Source organism: Mobula birostris, chromosome 9 (assembly GCF_030028105.1).
Source record: "Mobula birostris isolate sMobBir1 chromosome 9, sMobBir1.hap1, whole genome shotgun sequence".
Lineage (NCBI taxonomy): Eukaryota > Metazoa > Chordata > Chondrichthyes > Myliobatiformes > Myliobatidae > Mobula > Mobula birostris.
In genome coordinates this window covers 52,511,779-52,538,385 of record NC_092378.1, presented here as the reverse complement: position 1 = coordinate 52,538,385, position 26,607 = coordinate 52,511,779, and the positions used below count along the sequence as shown (strand labels likewise).

Genomic DNA, 26,607 nt, shown 5'->3' with positions numbered 1-26,607 from the left:
TCTGCCACTAGATTTCTGAACGGTCCATAAGCCTGTGGACATGACCTCAGTATTCATCCAGTCCAGATGAAGAATCTTGGTCTGAAATATCAACTGTTCATTGCCATCCATAGATGCAGCCTGATCTGTTGAGCTCCTCCAGCATTTTGTGTGTCGCCCAATATTTCTAGCATCTGCAAAATTTCTAGTATCTCGCTTTTCATCTTTTGCACTCTTTATTTTGTAACTTAAGGCAATTTTTTATGTTTTATGCTGTTCTGCTGACACAAAACATATTTTACGACACATAATGCCATAAAATGTAGGAACAGGATTAAACCATTCAGTCCATTGAATCTGCACCACCATGGCTGATTGATCACCCCTCTCTATCCCATTCTCCTGCTTTCTCCCCATAACCTCTGACACCCTTACTAATCAAGAACCCATCAATCTCCATTTTAAATATACCCAGCGGCTTGGCCTCCACAGCCGTCCATGGCAATGGATTCCACAGGCTCATCACCCACTGGGTAAAGAAATTCCTTCTCATCTCTGTTCTAAAGGGATGTCCTTGTAGTCTGAGACTGTGCCCTCTGGTCCTAGACTCTCCCACTATTAGAGACATCCTCTCCATGTCCTCTCTATCAAGGCCTTTCAATATTCCGCTGGTTTCAATGAGATCCCCCTTCATTCTTAAAACTCCAGCAACTATAAGCCCAGAGCTCCTTATATGTTAAACCTGTTATTCCTAGAATACGACAATTAAAATAAACCTATTCAGATACTGTATCCTGAGAGCTCTCACTCCCCCGCTCTCCAGTAAGTACACTCCCAAGGCGGGTAGAGCACAAACCAAATGGACTCCAGCTAGTAAGACTCCCCACCAAGCTATGGCAAACACACCTCAAGTGAGGGCTGTTTCAGCACAGCTTTTTGCCAGTGGCCACTGCACTGAGAGTGCTTGAGTGCCTGTTCTGGGCCTCGTTGGGCAAGGCTAGTCCCAGGCTTGACCACAGCCCTGGGCCCAACTCCAGACCTGGGTCTCTGCCTTCCAGCCCCAGGTCTGGACCCAGGGGCCCAACTCCAGTCCTGGGTCTCTGGCCCCTAGCCCCAGTCTGGGCCCAACTCAATCCCAAAGCCAGTCCTGGGCTCGCAGGCCTGGCCTAGATCTTTTGGTGTCCATACCTTCCGAGCCTGGTGCAGCTGCTTCTGCATGGCCTGATGCATCTCCTCCTGTTGATCCATCCACTGGAACTCCTTGTTTCGCCAAATGGCCTGTGCTTCCTCCTGAGCCTAGGAGACCAAAGAGAAGGGATTTCGGATGTGCAGCAGCCAAGAGCGTGGAAAGATGGAGACTGAAGGAAGAGTGCCAGCTCCCACTTTTTACAAGTTTAAGGAGACTTGGAAGATCATCAAACACTCTCACAGACTTCCATAGATGCACTGTTGAAACCATCCAGACTGATAAAGCAATTCCAATGCACAGGAAGGTAAGTGGACACAGCCCTCCCCACCACTGACAGCATATCCTGCCCGATAGAGGTGGCATCTATCCTCAAAGGCCCATATCATTCAGGTTCAACACTCTTCTCAATGACACCATCGGGCAGTGGGAACAGAAACCTGAAGTTCCACACAACCAGGCTCAGGAAAAACAACCATCAGGTTCAAAGTTCAAAGTAAATTTATTATCAAAGTATATACAGTGGCATGCAAAAGTTTGGGCACCCCTGGTTAAAATTTCAGTTACTGTGAATAGCTAAGCGAGTAAAAGATGAACTGATTTCCAAAAGGCATAAAGTACACATTTCTTTAATATGTCAAGCAAGAAAACTTTTTTATTTCCATCCTTTACAGTTTCAAAATAACAAAAAAGGAAAAAGGCCCGAAGCAAAGGTTTGGGCACCCTGCATGGCAGTACTTAGCAACGCCCCCTTTGGCAAGTATCACAGCTTGTCAACACTCTTTGTAGCCAGCTAAGTGTCTTTCAATTCTTGTTTGGGGGATTTTCACCCATTCTTCCTTGCAAAAGGCTTCTAGTTCTGTGAGATTCTTGGGCCGTCTTGCATGCACTGCTCTTTTGAGGTCTATCCACAGATTTTCGATGATGTTTAGGTCAGGGGACTGTGAGGGCCATGACAAAACCTTCAGCTTGTGCCTCTTGAGGTAGTCCATTGTGGACTTTGAGGTGTGTTTAGGATTATTATCCTGTTGTAGAAGTCATCCTCTTTTCATCTTTGGCTTTTTTACAGATGGTGTGATGTTTGCTTCCAGAATTTGCTGGTATTTAATTGAATTCATTCTTCTCTCTACCAGTAAATGTTCCACGTGCCACTGGCTGCAACACAAGCCCAAAGCATGATCGATCCACCCCCCGTGCTTAACAGTTAGAGAGGGGTCCTTTTCATGAAATTCTGCACCCTTTTTTCTCCAAACATACCTTTGCTTATTGTGGACAAAACGTTCTATTCAAAAGGTTAGAAGGGTCTCGGCCCAAAACGTCGACTGTACCTCTTCCTATAGATGCTGCCTGTCCTGCTGCGTTCCACCAGCAACTTTTACGTGTGTTGATCTAAACAAGCCTGATGCATTTTGGAAACAAGTCCTGTGGACTGATGAAGTTAAAATAGAACGTTTTGGCCACAATGAGCAAAGGTATGCTTAAAATATTAAAGGAATATGTTATCTTTAACTTTATGCCTTTTGGAAATCAGTTCATCTTTTACTCACTTAGCTATTCACAGTAAGAGAAATGTTGACCGGGGTGCCCAAACTTTTGCATGCCACTGTATATGTCACCATATGCAACCCAGACGATTCATTTTATTGCAGGGAAACACAGTAAATCTAATAAACACAATAGAATAAATGAAAGACTGCACCCAACAGAAGGAAAAGCAACCAGCATGTGAAAGACAACAAACCATGCAAATACAAAAAAGTAATAATAAATAAATAAGCAATAAATATCTAAAATATGAGATGAAGAATCCTTGAAAATGAGTCCGTACATGTGGGAACAGCTCAACAATGGGGCAACTGAAGTTATCCTAACCGGTTCAAGAGTCTGATGGTTGTGGGCTAATAACTCTTCATGAACCTGGTAGTGTGAGTCCTGAGGCTTCTGTACCTTCTTCCTAATGGCACCAGTGGGAAGGGAGCATGGCCTGGGAAGTGGGGATCCTTGATGGTGGATGTTGCTTTCCTGCAATAGCGCTCCATATAGATGGGCTCAATGGTGGGAGGAGATTTACTTGAGATGGACTGGGCTGTATCCACTACTTTCTGCAGGGTTTTCCCTTCAAGAGAATTGGTGTTTCCATTCTAGGCCATGATGCAACCAGTCAATATACATCTATAGAAGTTTGTCAAAGTTTTAGATCAGTGGTCCCCAGCAAAGCATGTGCTACTGGGCTGCGAGGAAACGGTATGATTTGGCGATATGAAACGATAGGAGTCAGCTGCACCTTTCCTCATTCCCTGTCACGCCCACTGTTGCATTTGAACGCACGCGAGGTCATCAGTGACCCCAGATGCAAATGACCCAAGATGTGCAAAGGAATGGGTCCGTGACCCATTTGTGAATGTCCCCGGTGAATCATCCATGTCAGCGCAGGAGAAAGATCAACTCCTTGAGCTTGCAGATGATGGTGGGCTGAGAAGTATGTTTGACATAACATCTCTGCCGGCATTCTGGATCAAAGTCAAGGCTGAATATCCTGAGATAGCCATGAAAGCACTGAAAACATTGCTTCCATTTCCAACATCATATCGCTGCGAAGCGGAGTTTTCTGCAACGAATGCAACGAAAACTATATTGCGGGATAGACTGGACATAAGGAACCCCCTTCGAGTATCGCTGTCTCCCATCACCCCTCGATGGGACCGTCTTGTTGCAGGGAAACAAGCCCAGGGCTCCCACTGATGCAGTGATATTGGTGTATTGCAATGATTTTATATGTTCATACATATGTTCAGATCTGGGCCAACATTTACGTGCCGGGCGACACTTAATTAATTAGCTTGTTTATTTCGGCTTTTTTCTTAAAGATGTGCTGGGTGCGTTCTGGCTACCACTGCATTCTTTGTGGCAATGTATCGACCCACGGCCCGGAGGTTGGGGACCACTGTTATAATTGACTTATCACTATATTCATGTGAGGAAAATATGTGCTGTGTGTTTAATATTAAATTTGTTAGATAAACCCCTTTAGAAACAAAACTGAGTGTATTAGCCACTTGTAAGTGACTTATAGTTGACTTATCACCTATATTCCAGTCATGATTAACACCGCCCCCCCCCCCCGGTCGGCCGGTCCGCAAGAAAATTGTCAATATTAAACCGGTCCACAGTGCAAAAAAGGTTGGGGACGCCTGATTTTGATGCCATGGCGGATTTTTGCAACCTTCTAAGGAAGGTATAGATACTGCCATGCTCTCTCCATAATTGCACTTACATACTGTGTCCAGGACAGACCCTCTGAAATGACAACACCAAGGAATTTAAAGGTGCTCAATAAATCTATAGAATAATAATCACAACAGCATCAATGAAAGATTGCCCAGCTTGGGTGTTCAACCAGAGTGCAGAAAACAACAAACTGCCAGTACAAAAAGAAATAGTAAGTATAAATAAATAAGCAATAAATATCAAAAACATTAGATGAAGAGTCCTTGAAACTGAGTCCATTTGCTGTGGGAACATTTCAATGATGGAGCAAGTGAAGTTATTGGCTTTGGTTCAAGAGCCTGATGGTTGAAGGGTAATAACTATTCCTGAAACTGACATGTGGGTCCTGAGGCTCCTGTACGCTCTTTCTAACGGCAGCAGTGAGAAGACAGCATGGCCTGATGATGGACACTGTATATTCTTGAACAGGCCTGCGCAATCCTAACTCTACCTCAGCAATGGAACCCAACAGATCACCTCCCACACAGCGTTTCGTGTTGCACTAATGTCTTATTTTGCATACATTTTTCCCTCTTCATTTTCTTGTGCAATTTATGCTCCCTATGTCAAGCATTGAAGCCTATGTCATCAAGAACCAACTAAGATGGAGCAGTTATGTTGTTCGGATGAAAGACAAACGTCTGCTGAAACAAATCATCTACTCCCAGCTTATAGAAGGCAAATGTAAAAGAGGCAGACAATAGAAGAGATTCAAAGATGTCTTAAAAGCCAACGTGAAGAAATGTAACATCGCCATCAACAATTGGTAAACCAATGCCAAGGACAGGAAACTCTGGCAAGCCATCATCCGAGAAGGAACAGCAACTTTCGAAGCCAACAGATGTGCAGAATTAGAAGAAAAGAGAAGAAAGTGGAAAGAGAGGCAGCAACAACCAAAGCCCAATCTGCCATCTGGAACTACCTGTCCTGAATGCGGAAGAACTTTCAAAGTCAAGATTGGACTCATAAGCCACTTGAGAGCCCCTAAGTAGATCAACAGAACGAAGACCATCATCCTCAACCTCGAGGGATAGCCACGACATTGTCGAATCCATGTGTCTGTGATGCTGCTGCGAGATTTTCTTTGTACCTGCCCTTGTGCATGACAACTTACTCGACTTGACTGCCAGGGCTGACAGTGGGCCAAGCAATCATGGCGATAGGGTTAAACCCGCTCCAGGTGGCTCACCGTGATGGGGGGATGGATGCATGAGACGTGGTCCGGGTACCTGCCACCATGAGGCTGGCACAGAGGTGGAGAGGGGCACTTACAGGGGTGATGGAGATTGGGGAAAGTGAGAGGCAAAGGAATGGGAGAAGAGAATGAGTTTAAATCTGGGTATTTTTTTGGTCTCACATCTGCACACACAGGCACCCACACCTGTAAGCAAAAGGGCGGCATGGTAGGATGGTGGTTAGCGCAAGGCTTTACAGTACCAGTAATCCAGGTTCAATTCCTGCCACTGCCTGTAAGGAGTTTGTATGTTCTCCCCGTGACTGCATAGGTTTCCTTCGGGAACTCTGGTTTCCTCCCACAGTTCACAGATGTACCGGCCGATCAGTTAATTGGTCATTGTAAATTTTCCCACAATTAGACGAGTTAAATTGAGGGATTACTGGTTGGCATGACTCAAAGGGCTGGAAGGGCCTATTCTGCACTGTATGTCAGTAAATTCACAGCAACACATAGGTATGTATGCACATACACAAACCCCTCAGCTGGGTTAAACAGCTGGGAGTAAGTTGTAGAGTTCTTATTTTTCTTGTAGTGTAACTTTCCTATGCTTGCTTATAGTTTTTATATAATCACCTATATACATGTAATTGTTCAGTAAATTGTGCAATAATTATAGTACAGCTGATCTGGTATTTTCTAGAAGCTTCTCAGTTTTCCAAAGCAGGTGTCACGCCACTTGAATCTGGCCACACAGGTTACATCTCATCAATGGAATGTGCATTCTCTCTAGTCTGGGTAATATGACTACAACTTCTTTTTGTTTTTTTTTGTTCTTGTAACTCTATAACTATCAAGTTTTATGCCTCACTCTTAACTTCTGAAGTACATCTGGATCACTAACACCACATCCAACAAGACTATGCATAGTCCAAAAACATAGTCCAATAAAGTTAGTCCTGACGAAGGGTCTCGGCCTGAAACGTCGACTGCACCTCTTCCTACAGATGCTGCCTGGCCTGCTGCGTTCACCAGCAACTTTGATGTGTGTTGCTTGAATTTCCAGCATCTGCAGAATTCCTGTTGCTTGCGTCCAATAAAGCAGTTGACGTTTCAGGTTGAGTCCTGATGAAGGGTCCCAGCCCAAAACGTTGACTGTTTATTTCCCTCCGCGGATGCTGCCTGACCTGCTGGGTTCCTCCAGCGTCTTGTGTGCATCACTCAACGTTACCAGCAGCTGCAGAATCTCCTGTGTGCACCATCCAAACACGGTGTGGTTGAGCGATGTGGTGTGGTATCCGCAGCTCACAGCCCTGAATATCATCAGCAACAAGCCCACTGTCACAAGCAGGAGACGGGAAGCCATTGGGTGTCCATGCACCGGTTCCTGCTCATGGGGACTGTTGTACACCCCACCCCCAGCTTTCTCCGGTTTGATGGACCCCCCTCGCCTCTCAACCTCAGGATCAGACTGATACATGGGGACGGGGATATGGACTATCGACTCTGGGGGAGGTCCGGGAGACTCACTGACCTGCCTGAGCTTCTCCAGCTCCCTCAGCTGCCACTCCCTCTCCTGTTTCAGCTTGGCCAGCTGCTGCTCCTCCTCCTTCCTCCTCTGAGTCACCTGCTGCCGCAGCTCTCGCCGCCGCTCCCGCTGCTCCTTGTGCAGAGGGGGCTTGTTGGTCGTCTGAAGCGAAATGGCGGTGGTGATACCTAGGCAGAGAGAACAAACCCACCACGGTCAAGGAACCCCACAAATGCCTTTACTTTCTGAGGAGGCTGAAGGGAGATGGTCTATGCACATCGATACACACGACTTTGTACAACTGGAATCTTAGAGTCGTAGAAAAGCACAGCACAGAAACAGGCCCTTCAGCCCATCTAGACCAGGCCAATCCATTTAAACTGCCACTCCCATCAACCTGCACCAGGACCATAGCCTTCCACATCTTTACCATCCATGTACCTATTCAAACTTCTCTTAAACGTTGAAATCGAGCTTGCATACACCACTTATGCTGACAGCTCATTCCACACTCTCACAACCCTCTAAATGAAGAAGTTTCCCCTTATGACTTTTTTTGGCATAGTAGGGGAATTAAGGGCTATGGGGAAAAGGCAGGTAGGTGGAGGTGAGTCCGTGGCCAGATCAGCCATGATCTTATTGAATGGTGGAGCAGGCTTGACAGGCCAGATGGCCGACTCCTGCTCCTATTTCTTATCTTCCCCTTAGACCTTACATCTTTCATCCTTAACTCATGATCTCTAGTTGTAGTCCCACACAACCTCAGTGGAAAAAGCCTGCTTGCATTTAGCCTATCCATACCCCTCATAATTTTGTATACCTCTATCAAATCTGCCCTGACATGCAGTGGAGAGCATACTAACATGCTGCACCACTGTGAGGTATGGAAACCGCCCTACATCAGACAGGAGGGCCCTACAATGGGCAGTCCAACACATCAAGGGCACCAGCCTACCCATCGTCAAGGCCATATATACAGAAAGGTGCTGGAAAAGGGCCACAATATCATGAGGGGTCCCACTCACCCTGCTCATGGACTGTCTGTCCTACTCCCATCAGGGACGAGGCTACTACACAGCATCCATACCAGGACCACTAGACTGAAAAACAGTTACTTCTCCTAAGTTACCAGGCTATTCAACACCTCTATCCATTAACCCATTACACCACCCTCACCACCACTACATACTCATCACCTAGTATCACTTTATCTACAATCTGTCGATGTATACAACAGCTTCTTCTACATTGTGTGTTATGGCATTGCTTTTATATTTATTGTGTTTTTTGTTGTTTTTATTGTGTTCATTATGCTCTTGTGTGTGTGTTTTTTTTATGCTGTATTGGGTCTGGGGTAACAATGATTTCATTTGCCTTTACACTCATGGCCTGAAGAATAACAATAAAGAATCTTGAAACTTGAACCAACCTCTCCCGCTGCCACTTGGAATGCCCAGCATCCCGAGTGACGGGTTGGGATGCAGCTCCTTCTCTGACCTCAACTTCCTAGAGGAAGCAGACTCCATGAGGGTTCCTCGCATGCTGTGCAGCACGCGGCCTCAGCTTTCCTTAGTTCCACACACGACGCCCGATTCCTACCACCCGGGTGGGACAGGGGCAACAGCAGAGAAACACTACCAGCTGTAGGCTCCCTCCAAGCTGCACACCATTCCAGACTTGGAAACGTCAATCTTTCATTGTCACTGGGCCTGAATCCTGGAACTTCCCCAGACCCCATCGGCACCATGGGGGCACCTTTACCAGGAGGACTGCAGCAGCTCAAGAAGGCAGCTCACCCCTTGCCTTCTCGAGGGGCAATTATGGGTGACAATAAAAGCTGGCCTTGCAATGTCCCATGTGTGAGTAAAAATCTTAACAACTTGTGGAAACATCTCCTGACCCTTGGGTACAAATACACACACATGCTCGCTCATCCCTATACACACACATGTTCATTTACATACAGATATTTAAGTGCATTTGTATCTAGTTTTCCATGTACACACACGCACACCCTCAGCCAACACCTGGTCAGAAATAATAGCTCTCCTTCCTCCTCCGTCGCTCCCACTGCAGGCTGCAACGGGGGTGAGGAGGGGATAGAATCTAAGTAGCCCACCTCAAGAGACCCCATAGAGGAGGGCTAGATGGAGGGGTGCGGAGGTCTTCAGGAAAAGGCCCTCTGGGTTTATAAATGGGATGGGCACTTACACTCATGTCAGAGTTGTCATTTACCGGAGGTGGGGGAGAAGAGAGGAAAAATGGAAGAGAGGGAAGACAGGGAAAAAGGAGAGGGAAAACAGGGGGAAGAGGGAAAATGGGGAGGGAGAGATTGAAACTGGGGTGGGGAGGAGATGAAAACGGGGAGGGGGAAATAGGAGAGAGAAAAATGAAGGGGAGAGGGGAACAAATATCCATGTTCATTTTAGAAGTTTCTAGAAATTGCATAAACAAGTCCTGCCCCCAGCTCTTTGGAAGGCTGCCAAATCCATCAGGGACGGGAGGTTGCCCATCACTTACTTTCCATCCACTCCTGGCGACGCTTGATGTCAGATGCGCTCAGTTCATACGTTCGATTGGCCGTTTTAATGCAGAATACACACCGTCTCCCGTCCTTGTCCATGAGTGCCTGGGGGCCAGGAAGAAGCACAGAGTAAGACTGAGGAGTACATCACAGCAGAGAGAAGGTGGCGGAGACAAGACAGCCGAGAACACACAGCAAAGGGCAACAAGTAGAAGGGAGTTGGGAGAGGGCAGGGAACGGTGAGAGATGGGGAAGGAGATGGGAGGAGCAGGCAACAGAGGATGGAAAGTTGTTTGTAAAAAGCAGTGGACAGGAGAGCACCAAGAGCTGACAGGAAGAAGGAGGAGGCAGTAGGGACAACGGACAGGAGAGACAGAGAGGGGCCGGAACTGGTTTCAGAGCAGGGTAAAACCGAGGGGACAGACCTAGGCCACCCCATCTGTACCCTGGTGTCAACCAATAGCAAATCTACACCAGTGTTGCACTTAGTATATTGTAGAGTGAAATCCCTCTCCCCCCACCCACCCGTTTCTATAGCCAGTGTAATTCAGGGAGAATCCCTGCCCACCAGTACTGTACCCAGTGTAATAGAATTCTGCCCACATTATTGGGACCTAATGAGCCCCCCCCCACCAATCGGTTCTGTACCCAGTGTTAACACAGTGATCCCTGCCCACACAGTACTAGCCCCACCCACAGTATTGTTTAATAGAAGTGTGACCACATTACTGTACCCAGTGAGTGAAATCAGCAGTTTCTGAGATACTTAAATCACCCCAACCATTCCACAATCAAGGTCACTTAGACCATATTTCTTTCCCTATTCTGATGTTTGATCTGAACAACAACTGCATGCATTACTAAATGACAATGAAAGAGGACTACGTGTCTTCATAATCTAAAAAAACTGAGCTCGACCATGCCTGCATGCTTTTAATGCATCGAGTTGCTGATAGGCTGAGTAGATACTTGCATAGTGGCCTGATAGTGGCCACTGCGTGCATAAGGCAGCCTTTCTCAACTTTTTTGCCCTGGAGGAACTCTTGAAACTATTTTCAGCTCTCGGGGAACACCTGCATAAAAATTATTATATCTACAGCTCCCGGTACATTAACATGATCAGCAAGCAAGTTGTAGATATAATAATCCAAAAATTATTGTCAATGCTATTTTGAGTAGAGAATAAAATTTTAGACAACCTTTCTTGAAAAATAAACAGGTTGTTAAGCTTAGCTTGCCTTCCTAGAAATTAATTTCTTTCTTTCCCTTCCATAAATTTTAAAAACTCATAAGGCAAACATAATTTCTGTTAAATAACTGGCCTAAGCCAAAATGGGATTTAATTTTTCTTAAGGTAGGCTTGGTAGATTTAATTTAAATAAAGGTTGTAAATTAATTTTAATTAATGCCATTTACAACATGAAAATTTATTGGTAATAAATAAAATAATAAAATTACTAAAAACCATAGGCCAAAGCAACATGAATAAACATATAGCCTAAGACACAATTTTACAAGACTTTGAAAAAACATCTTCTTACTAAGTGACATGATCAGGCTGAACTGTAGACCTAGTATGTGAAACCTGTGCTTGTTTCTTTCTGAACAAATACTCAATTTTGGGTCGAACTTGAGATAAGTACACACAGATTTTACCTTCAACTGAAATGAGACGATTTCTATCCTTGATCTTAATGCTTGTTAAACAAGAAAAAGCTTGCTCACATGTGTAAGAAGTTGAAAACTGCAGCAAAATGTTCATTACTTTCCTATGATTGGCAGGATACTCTTCTTTCACAGAAGTTCAGAACCTGTCCAGGGGCAGGTCAGTAAATCTCATCTTGAGTGCACGATCATACTGCAGCCCACAAAGTTCTCCTTCTTCTCTCAAAGTCAAGTTCTCAGGCTGAGCAGAAGATTCAGAGAAAGGGTCCCTCACCCAGTCATACACTTGTGTTGAAGGGGAGGAAAAATACTGTTCAATTTTGTCCTGCAGTTTTTCCAGGTGGTTTTCAGTAAGACTTGAGAATTTCCGATATCTTTCCTCACACTCAAGCCCAAGCAGCAGTGGAAACATTTCAAGATTTCCTTTTGCAACATGGTTTTTCCGAAGATTCAGTTTCCTTTTAAATCTAAGAATCTTGTCACTTAAAATCAAAACATTTTCTCTAGGGCCTTGCAGAGACTTGTTCGACTGGTTCATATAATGAAAAATGTCTACTGAGTGGGTTAGCTTCTGCAGTTATTCTTCATCTTCAAAGCACTCAGCAAAATCTGGCCTACTATCTTCTTGAAAGTACTCTTGCAATTCACCTTTCAGCTCAAACACCCTGTTAAGAACTTTTCCTTTGCTAAGCCATTGGATTTCTGTATGTAGCAGGAGATTGGTGTGCTCTTTGTCCAGGATTTCACACAGTTTTTTTTAAACATTCAGGAGTGAACTGGTCCTTGTTTAATAAAGTTAAAATTCTTTCTTTAGAATGAAAATTTCCCTACACCGATACAGTCTGTTTGTTCCCATAGGTGAGTCGGCAGCACATTGAGGAAAGTTGAGGGAGGTAATTGAGGTGGGAGAGGCTCAAGTTTGGCGAGTCCATTCAATGCTCAGAAAATGCACTTCACGCTCCTCATCAGCCCACCATTCTCCTCTCGACACAGCGCTCACCAAATATAAACAGCTTCCCCTATCTCACGTCAAAAACTGAGAATGGACTCAACCAAATAAACATGGTCCATTCTGGGCTGAGAGACCTCAAGTGAGATTACTACCAGGGCTGTTGGTCACTACCCAACACTGCGAGTGCTAGCATAGCACATTGCACAAAGTCCAAAAAACAATGCTTACTTTTTTAATCACGATCTCTCGTGGAACCCCAGTTGAGAAACTCTGGAATAAGGTACAATCCCTGTGTAGCTTATTGTAAATTGGGATACGACATTCAAAGGGAAGGGTGGTAGAAGGATAACATCTGTTTTTAAGAATGAATATAACGTTTTGAAGTAATGTACCTCCTAAAGGGCACAAAACAGTGTTCGATAACAGATATTAAAGATAGCATTAGATTAGAGGAAAAAATAGTAATAGTGTCAAAATAGCAGTGTTGGAGGATTCTGAATTCAGTAACTCAACAAAGTAAGATAAAGAAATTGAAAAGGGTAAAAAAAAGTACGAGAAAAGTCTAGTAAGGAAAATGAAACAGACTGTAAAACCTCTGTAGATGGGATAAAAAGGAAATACAAGTTTCTCAGAGATGAAGCAGGAGATATCTTGTGCCTTTCTTCATGGCGACAGTAGATCTGCAGGACTTGATTGGGACAGGTGCTAAAAAGGTATCAGAAATGAGGGAATTAAAGGTATCAGCAGTATTAGTGGGAATGGAAGCCAAAAGGAACGTTGACAAGATGACATAAAGTCCCTTCACTCTCAATTCTCCTCCTCGCGTCACTGCGGCCTAGAAACTTGCTGTCCTTCACACAGCTCCACCAGACACCCGATCCCTCCCAAACCCTGATGCCCTCAATTTCCTACACAAGGGGTAATTCATCAATCCTCCTGTTTTAGGACTTGGGAGGAAACTGGAGCACCCGGGGAGACCCACTTGATCACAGGAAGAACGTACAAACTGCACATGGACAGCACTGGGAGTCAAGATCAAATCCAGATCACAGCCCCTGATGCAGATGTCAATCAGCCATTCTCCCAACACTACACAGACACTGGTGCAGACTAGAATACCCCAATCTCCCCATACTACACATACACCAAAACAGACTAGGATAAGCCATTCTCTTAACACTACACAGTCATCTGTGCAGACTCCAATTCCCTAGTCTGTAAACTCTACACAACCACTGATAAATTCCCTGATGGCCTTTACCAGCTTGTTTTGAAGAAGATGGTGATGATGGATACTCGCTGCATATTCCAAAATTCCAGGGATTCTAGGACCATTCCCATAACTGGTGGAAAGAAAACTGAAAGCAAATGGGGAACTGCAGGCCTGACATGAGCTACAGGGAAATCTATTACCAGGGAAGCAGTTACTGGGCACAGTGAAAACGATAAGACAACTGCGGTAAGTCAATAAGGATTTCCAGAAGCGAAAGTACTTTTGACAAATCTGAGGCTGGAACTGGCGGAACAGGTAAGGGGGGTGGGGAGGAACCAGTGGATGTGGTGCATGTATACTCTGATGGAGAACCACACAGGAGAGGAGACTAGATTGGGAGCAAAGCACTGGATTGAACTGGGGGATAGAAAGCAGAGAGTATGAACGAATGGGTCATTTTTTTGCACTTGAGTGGTTCTTAATTGGCAATCTCTGTATCAATTTTTTTTTAAAGAGTGCAGCAGAAATGGTTGTGATTTGGATGAGGGGACCAAGTGTAATATATTCAAATGTGCCCATGTTATACAAAGCTGGATGGCAGTGAGGTTCGTGAGGAGAATAACTCCTGAAGATCAGAATGAGTGGGGTGCTAATGGAATAACAAGATACTTTCCTTATATTATTTCATTAGCACCCCACTCATTCTGATCTTCTTGAGTCATTCTCCTCATGAAGCTCATTGCCAACACAAGGACAACCAGGTCCTCTGGTTGTCCTTGTGTTCTGACCACTATATAGAGTCTCCAATTTATACAGCCTTAAAAGGACCCAATCCTTTCATGATGACCAAGCTGCCTAACTGAGTTAGTCCCATTTATCTGCCAGAACACTACAGCACAGAAACAGGCCCTTCAGCCCATCTAGTCTTTGCTCAGCTGTTATTCTGCCTAGTACCAATACTCCACACCTGGACCAGAGCCATCCTTACCCCGTCCCATCCATGTACTTATCTAAACATCTTAAATGTTGCAATCAACCAGCATCTGCCACTTCTGCCAGCAGCTCGTACCACATTCTCACTACTCTGAGTGAAAAAGTCTATCTATTTATTGAGATACAGCTTGGAATAGGCCCTTACGGCCCTTTAAGCTGTGCCACGCAGAAATCCCCCAATTTTAATCCTAGCCTAATCACAGGACAATTTACAATGCCCAGTGAACCTACCAGCCGGTAGATCTTTGGACTGTGGGAGGAAACTGGAGCACCTGAAGGAAACCCACGTGGTACGGGGAGAATGTGCAAATTCCTTACCAGCAGTGGTGGGAATTGAACCCAGCTTGCCTGTACTGTAAAGCGTTGTGCTAACCACTACCCTACCATGTCATGCCAAGATCCCCCTCAGTGTTCCCTTAAAAATTTCACTGTTGTCCTATGACCTCTAGTTCCTAGTTTTATCTAACCGCAATGGAAAAAGCCTGCTTGCATTGTGGCCCTTCATTGGTTGCATCCTAGATGTCTACATTGTTGGTACAGTGCCGTCTGTGGCTGGTGACAGCAAGGAAAGAGTGGCAGTCTTTGTTGCAAAGATCTTATCAATAAGTGACCTCAGCTCTGCTGGGGCTGCAGTGTTCTTTTCTATGAGCCTGTTTGTCTTCCGCCACTTATGAACTGTCCCTCGCCTGACTTAAGGCGTTTCAGGGTGCTTCTCCATCTGGTGCGGTTGGCTGCAAGTTCTTCCCAGGACTCAATTTGATGTCCCGCTTGCAGACATCGTTGTAGGACAGTTGCAGGTTGCCATCAGTTCTCTTGCCTGAAGTCAGCTCACTGTAGAGGGTGTCTTTTGGGATGTAGCCTAGTCATCCTGCATATTGCAGACATGACCCAGCCAGTGCAGCCTGAGCAGGGTGTATATACTAGGGAGGTCAGCACAAGAGAGAAGTTCAGCATTGGGTACTCTTTCTCTCCGGGAGATACCCAAGACATGACGAAGGCACCTTAAATGGAAGGTATTGAACCTTCTCTCCTGCTTAGCATATGTTGTCCAAGTCTTGCTGCTGTACAGCAGTGTGCTGGGGACACAAGCATTGTATATTGGCATCTTTGTTTTGACTGAGAGACTGGAGTTCCCGTACTTATGTTGTGGGGGAGACAAGAGCTGTCGCAGCCTTCCCGATACGCCTGTCAATTTGTCCAAGGAAGGTTGGCACAGTTTCATTTAATTTCACTCACACTATTATGTTAAGCATTCTGCTGTCAACAAAGCAAAGGACACAAGGAACAGTTTGGGGCATCCTAAAATATTACTTGGGTTAGTAGTGCAGTCTGGATGTCTGCACTGAGCTACATCCAGTACTATTTGGTGCAGCGTCTGGAAGTCTGCTGAGTTTATTTCTAGCAGCCCTGAGGATCTGTAGCTTCCTCTCAATTGGTGAACATTTATAGTCAGCCAGGGCAAGACACTTGGCTTCAATGACAGGGACCATCTCAGTGGAATTGCTTTGAACCAACTATTCAAACAACACAGAGACCATCAGGCACTAAAACAGTTCAAGCAAAGAAAAGAAACTCTTGACTCTGCCAAGTGCTTTCCAAACTTTTATTTTCTTCAAGGATGCCCCCAAAACATCCCTTAATGTGGATTCAGTAATTTCCAAGATAGAAAGTGATTTAATCAGCTTGAGAATGAAAAAAAAAACTACCTTGGAAGACATGGGAAAAATTGCCAAAGTATGTGACTGCCCACTGTATTGGTGTGACCTTGGCCCTAATATCTCCTTGTGCAATTAGATCCTGGATTTCCTCACTTGCAGACCACAGACAATTCAGATTAGCAACAATATCTCCTCCACAATCTTCATCAGCACAGGTGCACCACAAGGCTGTGTGCTTAGCCCCCTGCTCTCCTCGCTTTGCACTTATGACTGTGAGGCTAGGCACAGCTCCAATGCCATAGTGACGTTTGCTACTCATATCCAAGTGTGCCCATATTATACAAAGCTGTCATAGGCTGAATCAGCATGTACAAAAGAGATTGAGAATCTGGCTGAGTGATGAGTGTCTGCAAGCCTGATTATAGACTTCAGTAGAAGGAAACCAGAGGTCCAGGAGGCAGTCTTCATTGGAGGATCAGAGGTGAAGAGGATTAGCAACTTTGAATTCCTAAATGTTATTATTTCAGAGGACCCATCCTGGGCCCGGCTCACAAGTGCAATTACAAGAAAACGTGGCAGCATCTCTACTTCCTTAGGAGTTTGCGGAGATGGGCAGGACACTTAAAGCTTTAACAAACTTCTATAGATGTGTAGTGGAGAATATATTGGCTGGCTGCATCACAGCCTGGTATGGAAACGTCAAAGCCCTTGAATGGAAAATCCTAGAAAAAGCAGTGGATATGGCCCAGTCCATCACAGGTAAAACACTGAGCACATCTACAAGAAACACCGTTGGAGGAAAGTGGCAGACCTCACCACCCAGGACGTGCTCTCTTCTCGCTGCTGCTATCAGAGAGAAGGTACAGGAGCCTCAGGAGAGACACCACCAGGTTCGGGAACAGTTACTAGTCCCCAGTCACAGGCACTTGAACCAAAGAGAGAGCTACACTTGCCCCATCATTGAAATATACTGTATCCAAACCAATAGACTCATTTTCAACAACTCTTTATCTTATGTTCTCAATACTTGTTGCTTGTTTATTTTTTTATTATTTCTTGTTTGTAAGTTTGTTGTCTTCTGAACTCTGGTTGAACACCCTAGTTGGGCAGTAATTCATTGATTTTGTTATGGTTATCATTCTACAGAATTATTGAGTATGCCTGCAAGAAAATGAACCTCAGGGTTGTATATGGTGACATATACAGTATATACTTTGATAATAAAATTTATTTTGAACATAGAGCTCTGTCACTGGCCTTGGACAGCACTGCAATAATTTTACAACCTTGAACACACACACACAAACACGTAACGGGGAATAACAGTTATATTTATTAATACATATATGTTTTGCGCTTGTTATTTGTCAAGCTCTCCATTGGTCTGTTTGCTGTTCATTTCTTATTGGTTTGGTGGTTCCAGGTACGTCTCGGCAAAACCGAGATGCTGTTTCTGGGCTGGTATTATTCATGATAAACTGCACATGTGCAGTGTGCAGAAGGGACATACCATGAACAACTGGGGATTGGGGGGTGGGGGGAGCTAAAGGTACAAAATGGACCTCAGGGTATCAGAAAGTGAAGAAGTGAGGTGTGACATGGAGATGTGGCAACACCAGACCGCCTTGAATTTGGAGCACCTGAAGGAAGGTCAAATTGTTGAGCTGCAAGGAGTGTTCTGGGAATATCCAGCCCTATTCCAGCAGAGGCCTGGAAAATTTCAGGTATCACTGTATTTCATCTATTTGAAAGACCCCACTCCAATCTGTCAGAGAGCATACCAGGTACCTGAAAGAGGGAGATTACAACCATGAGAGAACTGGGGGGAACAGAACCTTCTAAAAAGTGAGTAGAGCAGCCTGATAGGTATCATTCCCAAAAAGGATAACTCCCTGTGAACCTGGCTGGAATTCAGGAAGCTCAGTGATGCTGGAGATGGTCATTCCAGGTGTCTCACGTGGATGACTTGTTGGATTGAATTGGAAGAGCCAGGCACATTACAACATTAGATCTCTGCAAGCAATACTGGCGAGATTCCCTTAAAGAGGAGGAACTTGAAGAAGGTTCCCAGGGAGTACACAGCATTTAGAACACTCATTGGCCTGTACCAGTTCACTGTCATGCCTTTTGGGTTGTACGGAACAGCTGCAACATTTCAGCAACGGACGGACCAGACGCTGCAGGGCTGTCAAGGCTGCTGTGCGGCCTATTTAGATGATGTGGTCATCTACAGCGACAGCTGGAATGACCATCTCCAGCATCTGTGCCAGGACCGGAGATACATCCATGAGGCAGGCTCAACACTAGGCCTGCAAAACTGTGAATAGGCAAAGCAGCAGACAAGTTACCTAGGCTACCAGCTGGGTAAGGGGGAGGTGTAATCACAAGTCGACAAGGTAGAGGCCACAGACAGAAAGAAAACAGGCGTGATCGACCTTGGGGCTCGTTGGTTGGTATAGGCAGTTCATTCCCCAGTTTGCCACCATTGCTGTACCCCTGACAAATCTGACCACCAAGTAGTGAACTACAGACGTGAAAGGGCTTTTTCAACCCTCAAGGCCCACCTCTGCTCATCTCCTGTCCTGCAAAGCTATGAATTTAACAAGCATTTCCTGGTGCAGGCGACATATCTCAGTGTGTGACAGTGACTCACCCGTCCCTTCAGTGACTTACCCCAGTGTGACAGTGACACACTCATCTCTTCAGTCATGTACCCCAGTATGACATCCACCCGCTCCACAATCCCATAGCCTGGTGTAATGGCTGAGTTTTTGTGAGGACATGACCAAGAGTATTGATGAGGGCAGGGTGATCGTTACAGGGGGTCTATGAGCCCCTCGGTTAATGGGGGTGGTCCATGGCATTAAAAATAAAAGGTTGGGAACCCCGGTCTACATGGACTTTAGCAAGGTCTCTTTAACAAGGTAGCATGTGGTAGACTGGACCAGAAAGTTAGAGTACATGGTGCCCAGGGCTGAGGTGGCATGCTGGGTGGTAGGAGGCCTGGTAGAGGGGATTTGGGCTGTGGAGGGTCATTTTTCAGGTTGAAGGCCCGTGACCAGTGGTGTGTTGGTCTACTGTTGCTTGCCATGTATATTAATGATCTGGAAGTAACTGTAGGTGGCTCAATCAGTAAATTTTTACATCAGGATTGAGGATGTGGTCAGAGAAGGTTAAGTTATAACTGGGCAGCTGGGTAAGTGGGCAGGGGAATGGCGAACGCAATTTAATGCAGTCAAGCGCTAAGTGAATCAGGGCAGGCCATACACAGTGAATGACAGGGCCCTGAGGAAGGGTGCTGAACAGCAAGACCTCAGTCATGTGCACTCAGTTCTCTGAAAGCTTTTGTTTATATTTATTTATTGACAAACCACGTGGAAAAGCCCCTTCTGGCACTTCGGGCTGCACTGCCCAGCAATCCCTGATTTAATCCTAGCCTAATCACGGGACAATCTAAAATGATCAATCCATCTACCAACCGGTACGTCTTTGGACTGTGGGAGGAAACCGGAGCACCCGGAGGAAACCCATGCGGTCACAGGGTGAACAGACAAACTCCTTACAGGCAGAAGCTGGAATTGAACCTGGGTCGCTGGTACATGTAAAGTGTTGTGCTAATCACTATGCTGCCAATACACCCTTTGTGACACAGGAAACAGAGTGGTGAAGAAAGCACATGATATACTTGCATTCACCAGCTAAGGAACTGAGCGTAGTGGGTGGGACGTCACACTAGAGCGATACAACATGGAGTATCCTGTGGCATCCTGGTCAACACACAATTGGAAGAATGTGAAGATACAGAAGGTACAGAAAGTTTCACAGGAAAGTTGTCTGAACTGGAGGGCTTGTATTATAAAGTGGTAAGAGAGGATGGGAATGTTTCCTTGGAGCTACGGAGAAGTGACCTTAGAAAGATTACAGAGCAATGAAGGACAGTGACAGGGTAGAAAGTCAGTCTTTATCCCAAGGGAGGGGATAAAACTAAAGGACAGAGATTTAAGTTGAAAGGGGAAAGAATCTAAGGGACCAGAGGGGCAGATTTTTCCTCACACAGGGTGGAATGAGTTGCCAGAGAAGGTGGTAGAGGTAGGTACAATTACAACGGTAAAAAGATATTTGGATGGTTCCAAGGTTTAGAGCAAAGCTCCCATCCTTTTTTTTTTTTTAAATGCCATGGACCAAGGGGTCCGTGGGACCCAAGATGGAACCCCTGGTTTAGAGAGATATGGGCCAAATGCAGAAAAATGGGACTAAACTAGATAGACAGATAGATCAGTTAGCACAGATGAGTTGGGCCAAAAGACTCAACTCCAAGTTGTACTACTATATGAAACTCTACAGTTACATAGATTTAGATGCTTGGCAGTAATATACATTAGTGTTATACAGAAACTGACCTGTGAATCTTGGTACTGCACCCAATGTTGTACAGTGACAGCTTGTACCACTATGTACTGTACACCAGTGTTATACAGTGACAGACCCAGTCCCCACTGGAACTGTTCCCCAGTGTTATACAGTGACAGATCCAGTCCCCACTGGAACTGTTTCTGTGGTGTGGTACAAAAACAAACAGTTCCTCCCAGAACTAATGGTATACTTTACACCCTCACCCACGCATCTCACCTCAACTGTGCTGTCTTTATCGAGATGAATTTCCCCCTTCTTCTCTTTGAGGTCCTCGTTGACATAGTACAAGATGTTGCACGCCTTCAGGACAAACCAGCGCTCATTCCAGTTCCGCCGAACATATCCCTTTTTCCACATGTATCCCTGCGGAAAGAGGCCGACAGAAGTCAAAAAGGATGGGAGAGGGCAAAAACTCCACAAGACACTCATCTGAGGACCAGGCAAACACATTGGCACAGGCCTCTCTTAAACTTCCATCTTAATTATATCACACGAGGAGGCCACTGAGTCCTTAGCTTCAATGTTGCCTATTCCTATCGGTCCAATTCCTCCTCTTCATTCCTCTATGCCCTGCAATTTTTAATATTTATCGATACAGTGTGGAGTAGGCCCTTCTGGCCTTCAAGCACACCACCGCAACAACTGCCGACAAACCCAATTCACTCTAACCTAATGACGGGGCAATTCACAGTGACCAATTACCGTACCCAGTATGCTTTTGAACCCTGGGAGGAAACCAGAGCACCAGGAGAAATCTCATACATTGCACAGGGAGAACGTACAGACTCTTGACAGAACGGCACCAGAATTGAACCCCTAACTCCAGACTGCCCCGAACTGCAATAGCGTTGCCAAACTGTTACAGCACGTTCCTGCACCCACCACACCGAGTCCCCTTTAATTTGTTGTCTATATGCCTAAACCAAGGCACAATTTACAGTAGGCAATTAACTTGCCAGCACAGCTTAGGGATGTGGGAGAGAAGTGGAACCCACATTAACACCAAGAGAACGTGCAAACTCCACAAAGACAGCACCCAAAGTCCGGGTTAAACCTGGATCACAATCATTGGAGTGAAATCCGTTGCATGGATTCTGACTCCAGGAATTCCAACAGGAGTGCTATGCGACACAATGGATGCAGAGGTGGCAGTGGAGATTCACCAGGATGAATTCCGAAACCTGTGGTTATAAGGAGAGACTGGATAGGCTGCCTTATTTACCCAGGAATGCAAGAGGCTGAGGGGTGACCTTACAAAGCATTATAATATTATGAAGGGAGGGAGGGAGGTAGAATAGTCAGAAACTTTCTTCTCCAAGAGCAAGAACTTACAATCTGGATGATGGAAGTGATGGCTTTGAGGTCAGGTTTGTGGATGATATGCAGGTGGAAGGGCAGGTAGTGTTGACCCCACTACCTGTTATCAAGCAACAGGAGAAAATCTGCAAATGCTGGAAATCCGAGCAACACACACAAAACATTCCCGAAATGTCCACTGTACTTCCCCCCCCCCCCCATAGATGCTGCCAGGCATGCTGAGTTCCTCCAGCATTTTGAGTGTGTTTCTCATGTTATCAAGCAAGTGGATTCACTTCTCATGGTATCGAGGACAAAAACACTGGAAAATGGGAGGGGTAGGTCACTTGGTGCCTCAAGACTATCCCACTACTCAATAGGATTACAGCTGATCTATCCTGGAACACAGATCCTCCTGTGTGCCAGGTTGCCATAGACATTAACCTCTAATCATTCAGATGTTCATCTGCCATCACATCAGCATACACCTGATGATCCAGCTTGCACAGAATTCCAGAGACTCACCACCCTTGGAAAGAAGAAATTTATTCACACCATTTTAAATAACCAAATATATTCACTCATTGAAGACCCATCCACTTGTGAGAACATCTCAAAATCTACCCTGTCAAGCCCCCCTTAAGATTGTGTGTGCATCAGCAATCACCCTCGTTCATCACATCGCAATGAAACCTATTGAATATTGAAAGGCCGACATAGAATGGATGTGGAGAAACGGTATACAAGGACATCCCTTTGGAACAGAGGTGAGGAGGAACTTATTTAGCCAGAGGGAGGTGAATCTGTGGAATTCATTGCTACAGATGGCTGTGGAGGCCAAGTCATTGGGTTTATTTAAAGTGGAGGTGGATAGGTTCTTGATTAGTAATGGTGTCAAAGTTTACAGGGAGAAGGCAGGAGAATGCGATTGAGGGACAACAGATCAGCCACGATAGAATGGCAGAACAGACTTGATGGGCCAAATGGCCTAATTCTGCTCCTATGTCCCATGGTCTTCTTCTGCACAAAATGTTTAGCCTCTCTTGACAGGACAAACCTCTCACTCTGGGAATTAGTCTGGTGAACCTCCTTTGATCTAAATCCAATGCTGGAGGCTTTCTTAAATAAAAGGATCAAAACTGATCACCGTACCCCAGGTGCAGCCTCACCAACACCCTGTACAATAGCAACAAAACTTCTCTATTTCTAAATTCCAACCTCTTTGTCATTTAGACAATGGGAAAAAAAGCTACTTGCTGCATCTGACTGCTAAAATTCAGTGATTCATGCACAGGAACTTCTAGTTCCCGCTTTACTTCACACACTTGCAGCTTATTTTCATTTAGATAATTTGCCTGTTGATTCCTCTTATCAAAGTACATGACCTCCTACATCATCTGTGCGTGAATTTAATTCAGCAGCATTCAAAATGCCCAACTTTGAGCAGAGAACTCTTGGCCCTTAGAGACCTGGTGCTCGTGCTGTGGTGAAATGTTTGTGAGAACTAGTAGGGGAAGGAAAGTCTTCTTTTGGCCTTATGACTTTACTCAGTCACTACAATCTAGAACGCAAGGAAAAAGTGGAGACTGCAGATGCTGAAATCTGGATCAACGTCCAACCGTTTGCATCTATGGCGGGGAGAGATCGGGGAGGCATTCTCAACGTGGTCCCGATTCAGGATCTCAACACAAATTACTCTCATCCCAGCACCAGATGCTACTCGACCCGTTGAGTTCCTCCAGCCGCTTGATTGTTGTTAAGGAAAGAGGTCAACTGTAGTAAACTTAAGATTCAGAACAACAAGAAACACTGCAGATGCTGGAAATCTTGAGCTACGCTCGCAAAATGCTGATGGAACCCAGCAAGTTAAGCAGCGTCTACGGAAGGGAATAAACAGTCAATGTTTCCATAAGACTGTAAGATATAGGAGCAGAATTTGGCCATTCAGCCCATCGACTGTTCTGCTATTTCATCTTAGCTGATTTATTATCCCTCTCAAGCCCATTCTCCTGCCTCTGCCCGTAACCCAAGGCCCTTCATCAGGACTGGAAAGGCAGGGGACAGAAGCTGGAATAATGGCTGCCCCTCCCCCTACCTTTGGAACATTATTCTGAATGCTGCCCCTTCCTTTCCAGTCCTGAAGGACCTCAACCTGATACGTCAACTGTTTATTCTTTTCCATAGATGCTGCCTGACCTGCTGAGCTCCTCCAGCATTTTTGCTCGTGATTCAGAACTGCTTTGAGCTGACTAAATTAGGCTGATCTTCTGGTATCAGATTTCATGACTTTCATTATTTTGGGGATCATTTGCAACTTGCTTTGTTTTCTGACCTCTCCCAAGATCCAGGAGTTTATTTAAATGTTACAATAAAAGTACTTTGGCGATCATCTGAATTTAAGTAGCACCATGAACACTTTACTTCTCCCCATCCCATACTATACCTACTCCTGAGTCCTGTTTCTCTGGGGTTGAATAAAGTAACAATTCCAGTTCTCAATAACACTCGTGGCAGCTTTTAAAAGTTACCACTATCAGCCGCAAATCTAGAATCATTAAAGTTCCAAGTTCAAAGTAAATTTATTATCAAAGTACAGACATGTTACCATGTACAACAAGAACATGAGAGGAAGAGTCCTTGCAAGTGAGTCCATTGGCTGTGGAAATATTTCAATGACGGGGCAAGTTAAGTTATCCCCATTGCTTCAAGAGCCTGCACTTCCTCTGAAGCTGAAACACCTTATTCTGCATTATATTATTGTGTTTCCCTTATACTAACTCAAACCACTGATATGACGAAATTATCCCCATAGATGGCATACAAATCAGTTTTTCCACTGAACCTCAGTAAACGTGACAATAATAAACCAGTCTGCCATCATATAGCTGAACATGCTAACCTTTCAAAGGTGATTAATGGAGAAAAAGACAGAGGAGGAGACGACGGGGTAGGAGAGGGGAAGAGCAGAAGACTGCTCAGTAAAGCATTTGTTGTGGTCTGCTCTTGCCCCACTGAATCTCTTCATACCTCTCCTTGTCCAGTCCTTTCCCACCTATATCTGGGATATTCCTTGTGCCTTCCACCATTCTGACCCCACCTCATCTTCACAAGGTGATGTCCAGTCTCTATGCACCTGCATCCCTCATCAGGAAAGTCTTGATGCCTGCCTCCATTTCTTTCTGGAAGAAAGACCCAAACATTTCCCCTCCACCAACACTCACCTACCTGGCAGGAAATGCTCTTACCTTCGACAACTTCTCCCACTGTCTACAAATCTCTCCTCTTCTTTCACAGCAGCTGTCTCTGCATCCAACACATCATCCTTCACCACCTCCACAAAATCCAATGTGATCCCCTCCACCAGCCTCATCGTTCCCTCTCCCACCCCAAGTCTTGATTCCCCTTACCAGCTATGAACCTCCCTCTTATACCTCCCTCTCATTTTGGCTAATTTGCACCTTCTAAACTATCACCTACCAGCGAACAGGCCAAGGGCAGAAAAGCACAGGAACACTGGAAGCTGGAAGTTGTCCTCTAAGCCACTTACCATTCTGACTTGGAAATAAATCAAGGTTTCTTCACCAGTGCTGGGTCAAAACCCTGGAATTCCCTCACGAACAGCCAAATGGATTTAGCTACCCTTCAGGGACTGCAGCAGTTCAAGAAGGCAGCTCACCACCACCCTCTCAAGAGCAACTAGGACTAGGCAATGAAAATGCTGTCTCAGCCAGTGAAACCTACATCTCTTCAATGAATAAAACAAAATAAAAAATTCCTTCTACCCTTTCGGTCTTGATGCAGACTCCTGTCACAAAAGGTCAACCATCTGTTTCCCTCCGCAGACGCTGCCTGACCTGCTTTAGGTTCCAGCACCAGCAGGTCTTCTTATCTCCGAGAGCAAGAGGCCAAGTATCATGCAGTGACTGACTCACCTACCACACAGCGAGACTTTCCATAACCTAGGAGCACAAAGAAATGTTCTCTATTTCGCTGATCAGGTACAGCTTCACAAAACTCAACCACATCCTGGCCAAAGTAGACCGCTTGATTGGCATTGCACCAACCACTGTGAACATCCTCCCCCTCTCGCCACCTACCAGCAAGCGCACTGTGTACCGTCCACAAAACCACACGACAGTTACACTGCAGGAGAGGAAGAACCTTCCTTTCTAATCCTGAGGAAGGGTCTCAGCCCAGAACATTGAATGCTTATTCCTCTCCACGGATGCTGCCAGACCTGCAGAGTCCCTCGCGCACTTTTTGTGCGAGCGTTGCACTGCTGTTACTCACCTAGACCGCTGATGGCCCTTCTCAAACGCGTTACTGTCCTACCAAGATGGCCAAGGGCAACAAACAGAGAGGGAACACCACCAACTCTTGCCTCCCTTATAGCTGCATGCCATCTTGACTTGGAAAAACATTCCTGTGCCTTCATTGCCATTGGAACTAAATTCCAGAATGCCCTACCCAAGAGCTTCAGAGGACTACCACCTTCTCAAGGGCAATAAAAGCTAACTGGTTTTCACATCTACATCCTGAAGGTTAGTAAGTTAAAAGAGTACATTGGTTCATATAAATTAGGAAATTGGTTAAAATATTTGCCAGTAAAAAAAAAAGAGTGGGAAGTGTTTCAGAAAACAATTCAAGATTCTTGAGAGCGGGTAAAATAGCTAGATGGAGATAATATTGATTAAGAGCAGCACATAATGTGGTCAGTGAGAGTTATATGCTGGAGGATTGGTAGAGATACAGGAAACAA

General features: G+C 45.2%; 1 protein-coding gene across 1 annotated transcript in view; it reads right to left on the bottom strand.

The window, feature by feature from the left end:
* The window catches only part of LOC140202754 (differentially expressed in FDCP 6 homolog), a 68,813-nt gene that overhangs the window by 19,296 nt on the left and 22,910 nt on the right, over window positions 1-26,607 (bottom strand). The window contains exons 5-8 of the mRNA XM_072268049.1: window positions 20,769-20,915; window positions 9,655-9,763; window positions 7,141-7,322; window positions 1,168-1,275 (exon numbers count right to left, since the gene is read on the bottom strand). Of these exons, the coding sequence (XP_072124150.1) occupies window positions 1,168-1,275; window positions 7,141-7,322; window positions 9,655-9,763; window positions 20,769-20,915 (546 nt within the window). The remainder of the gene's footprint in view (window positions 1-1,167; window positions 1,276-7,140; window positions 7,323-9,654; window positions 9,764-20,768; window positions 20,916-26,607) is intronic.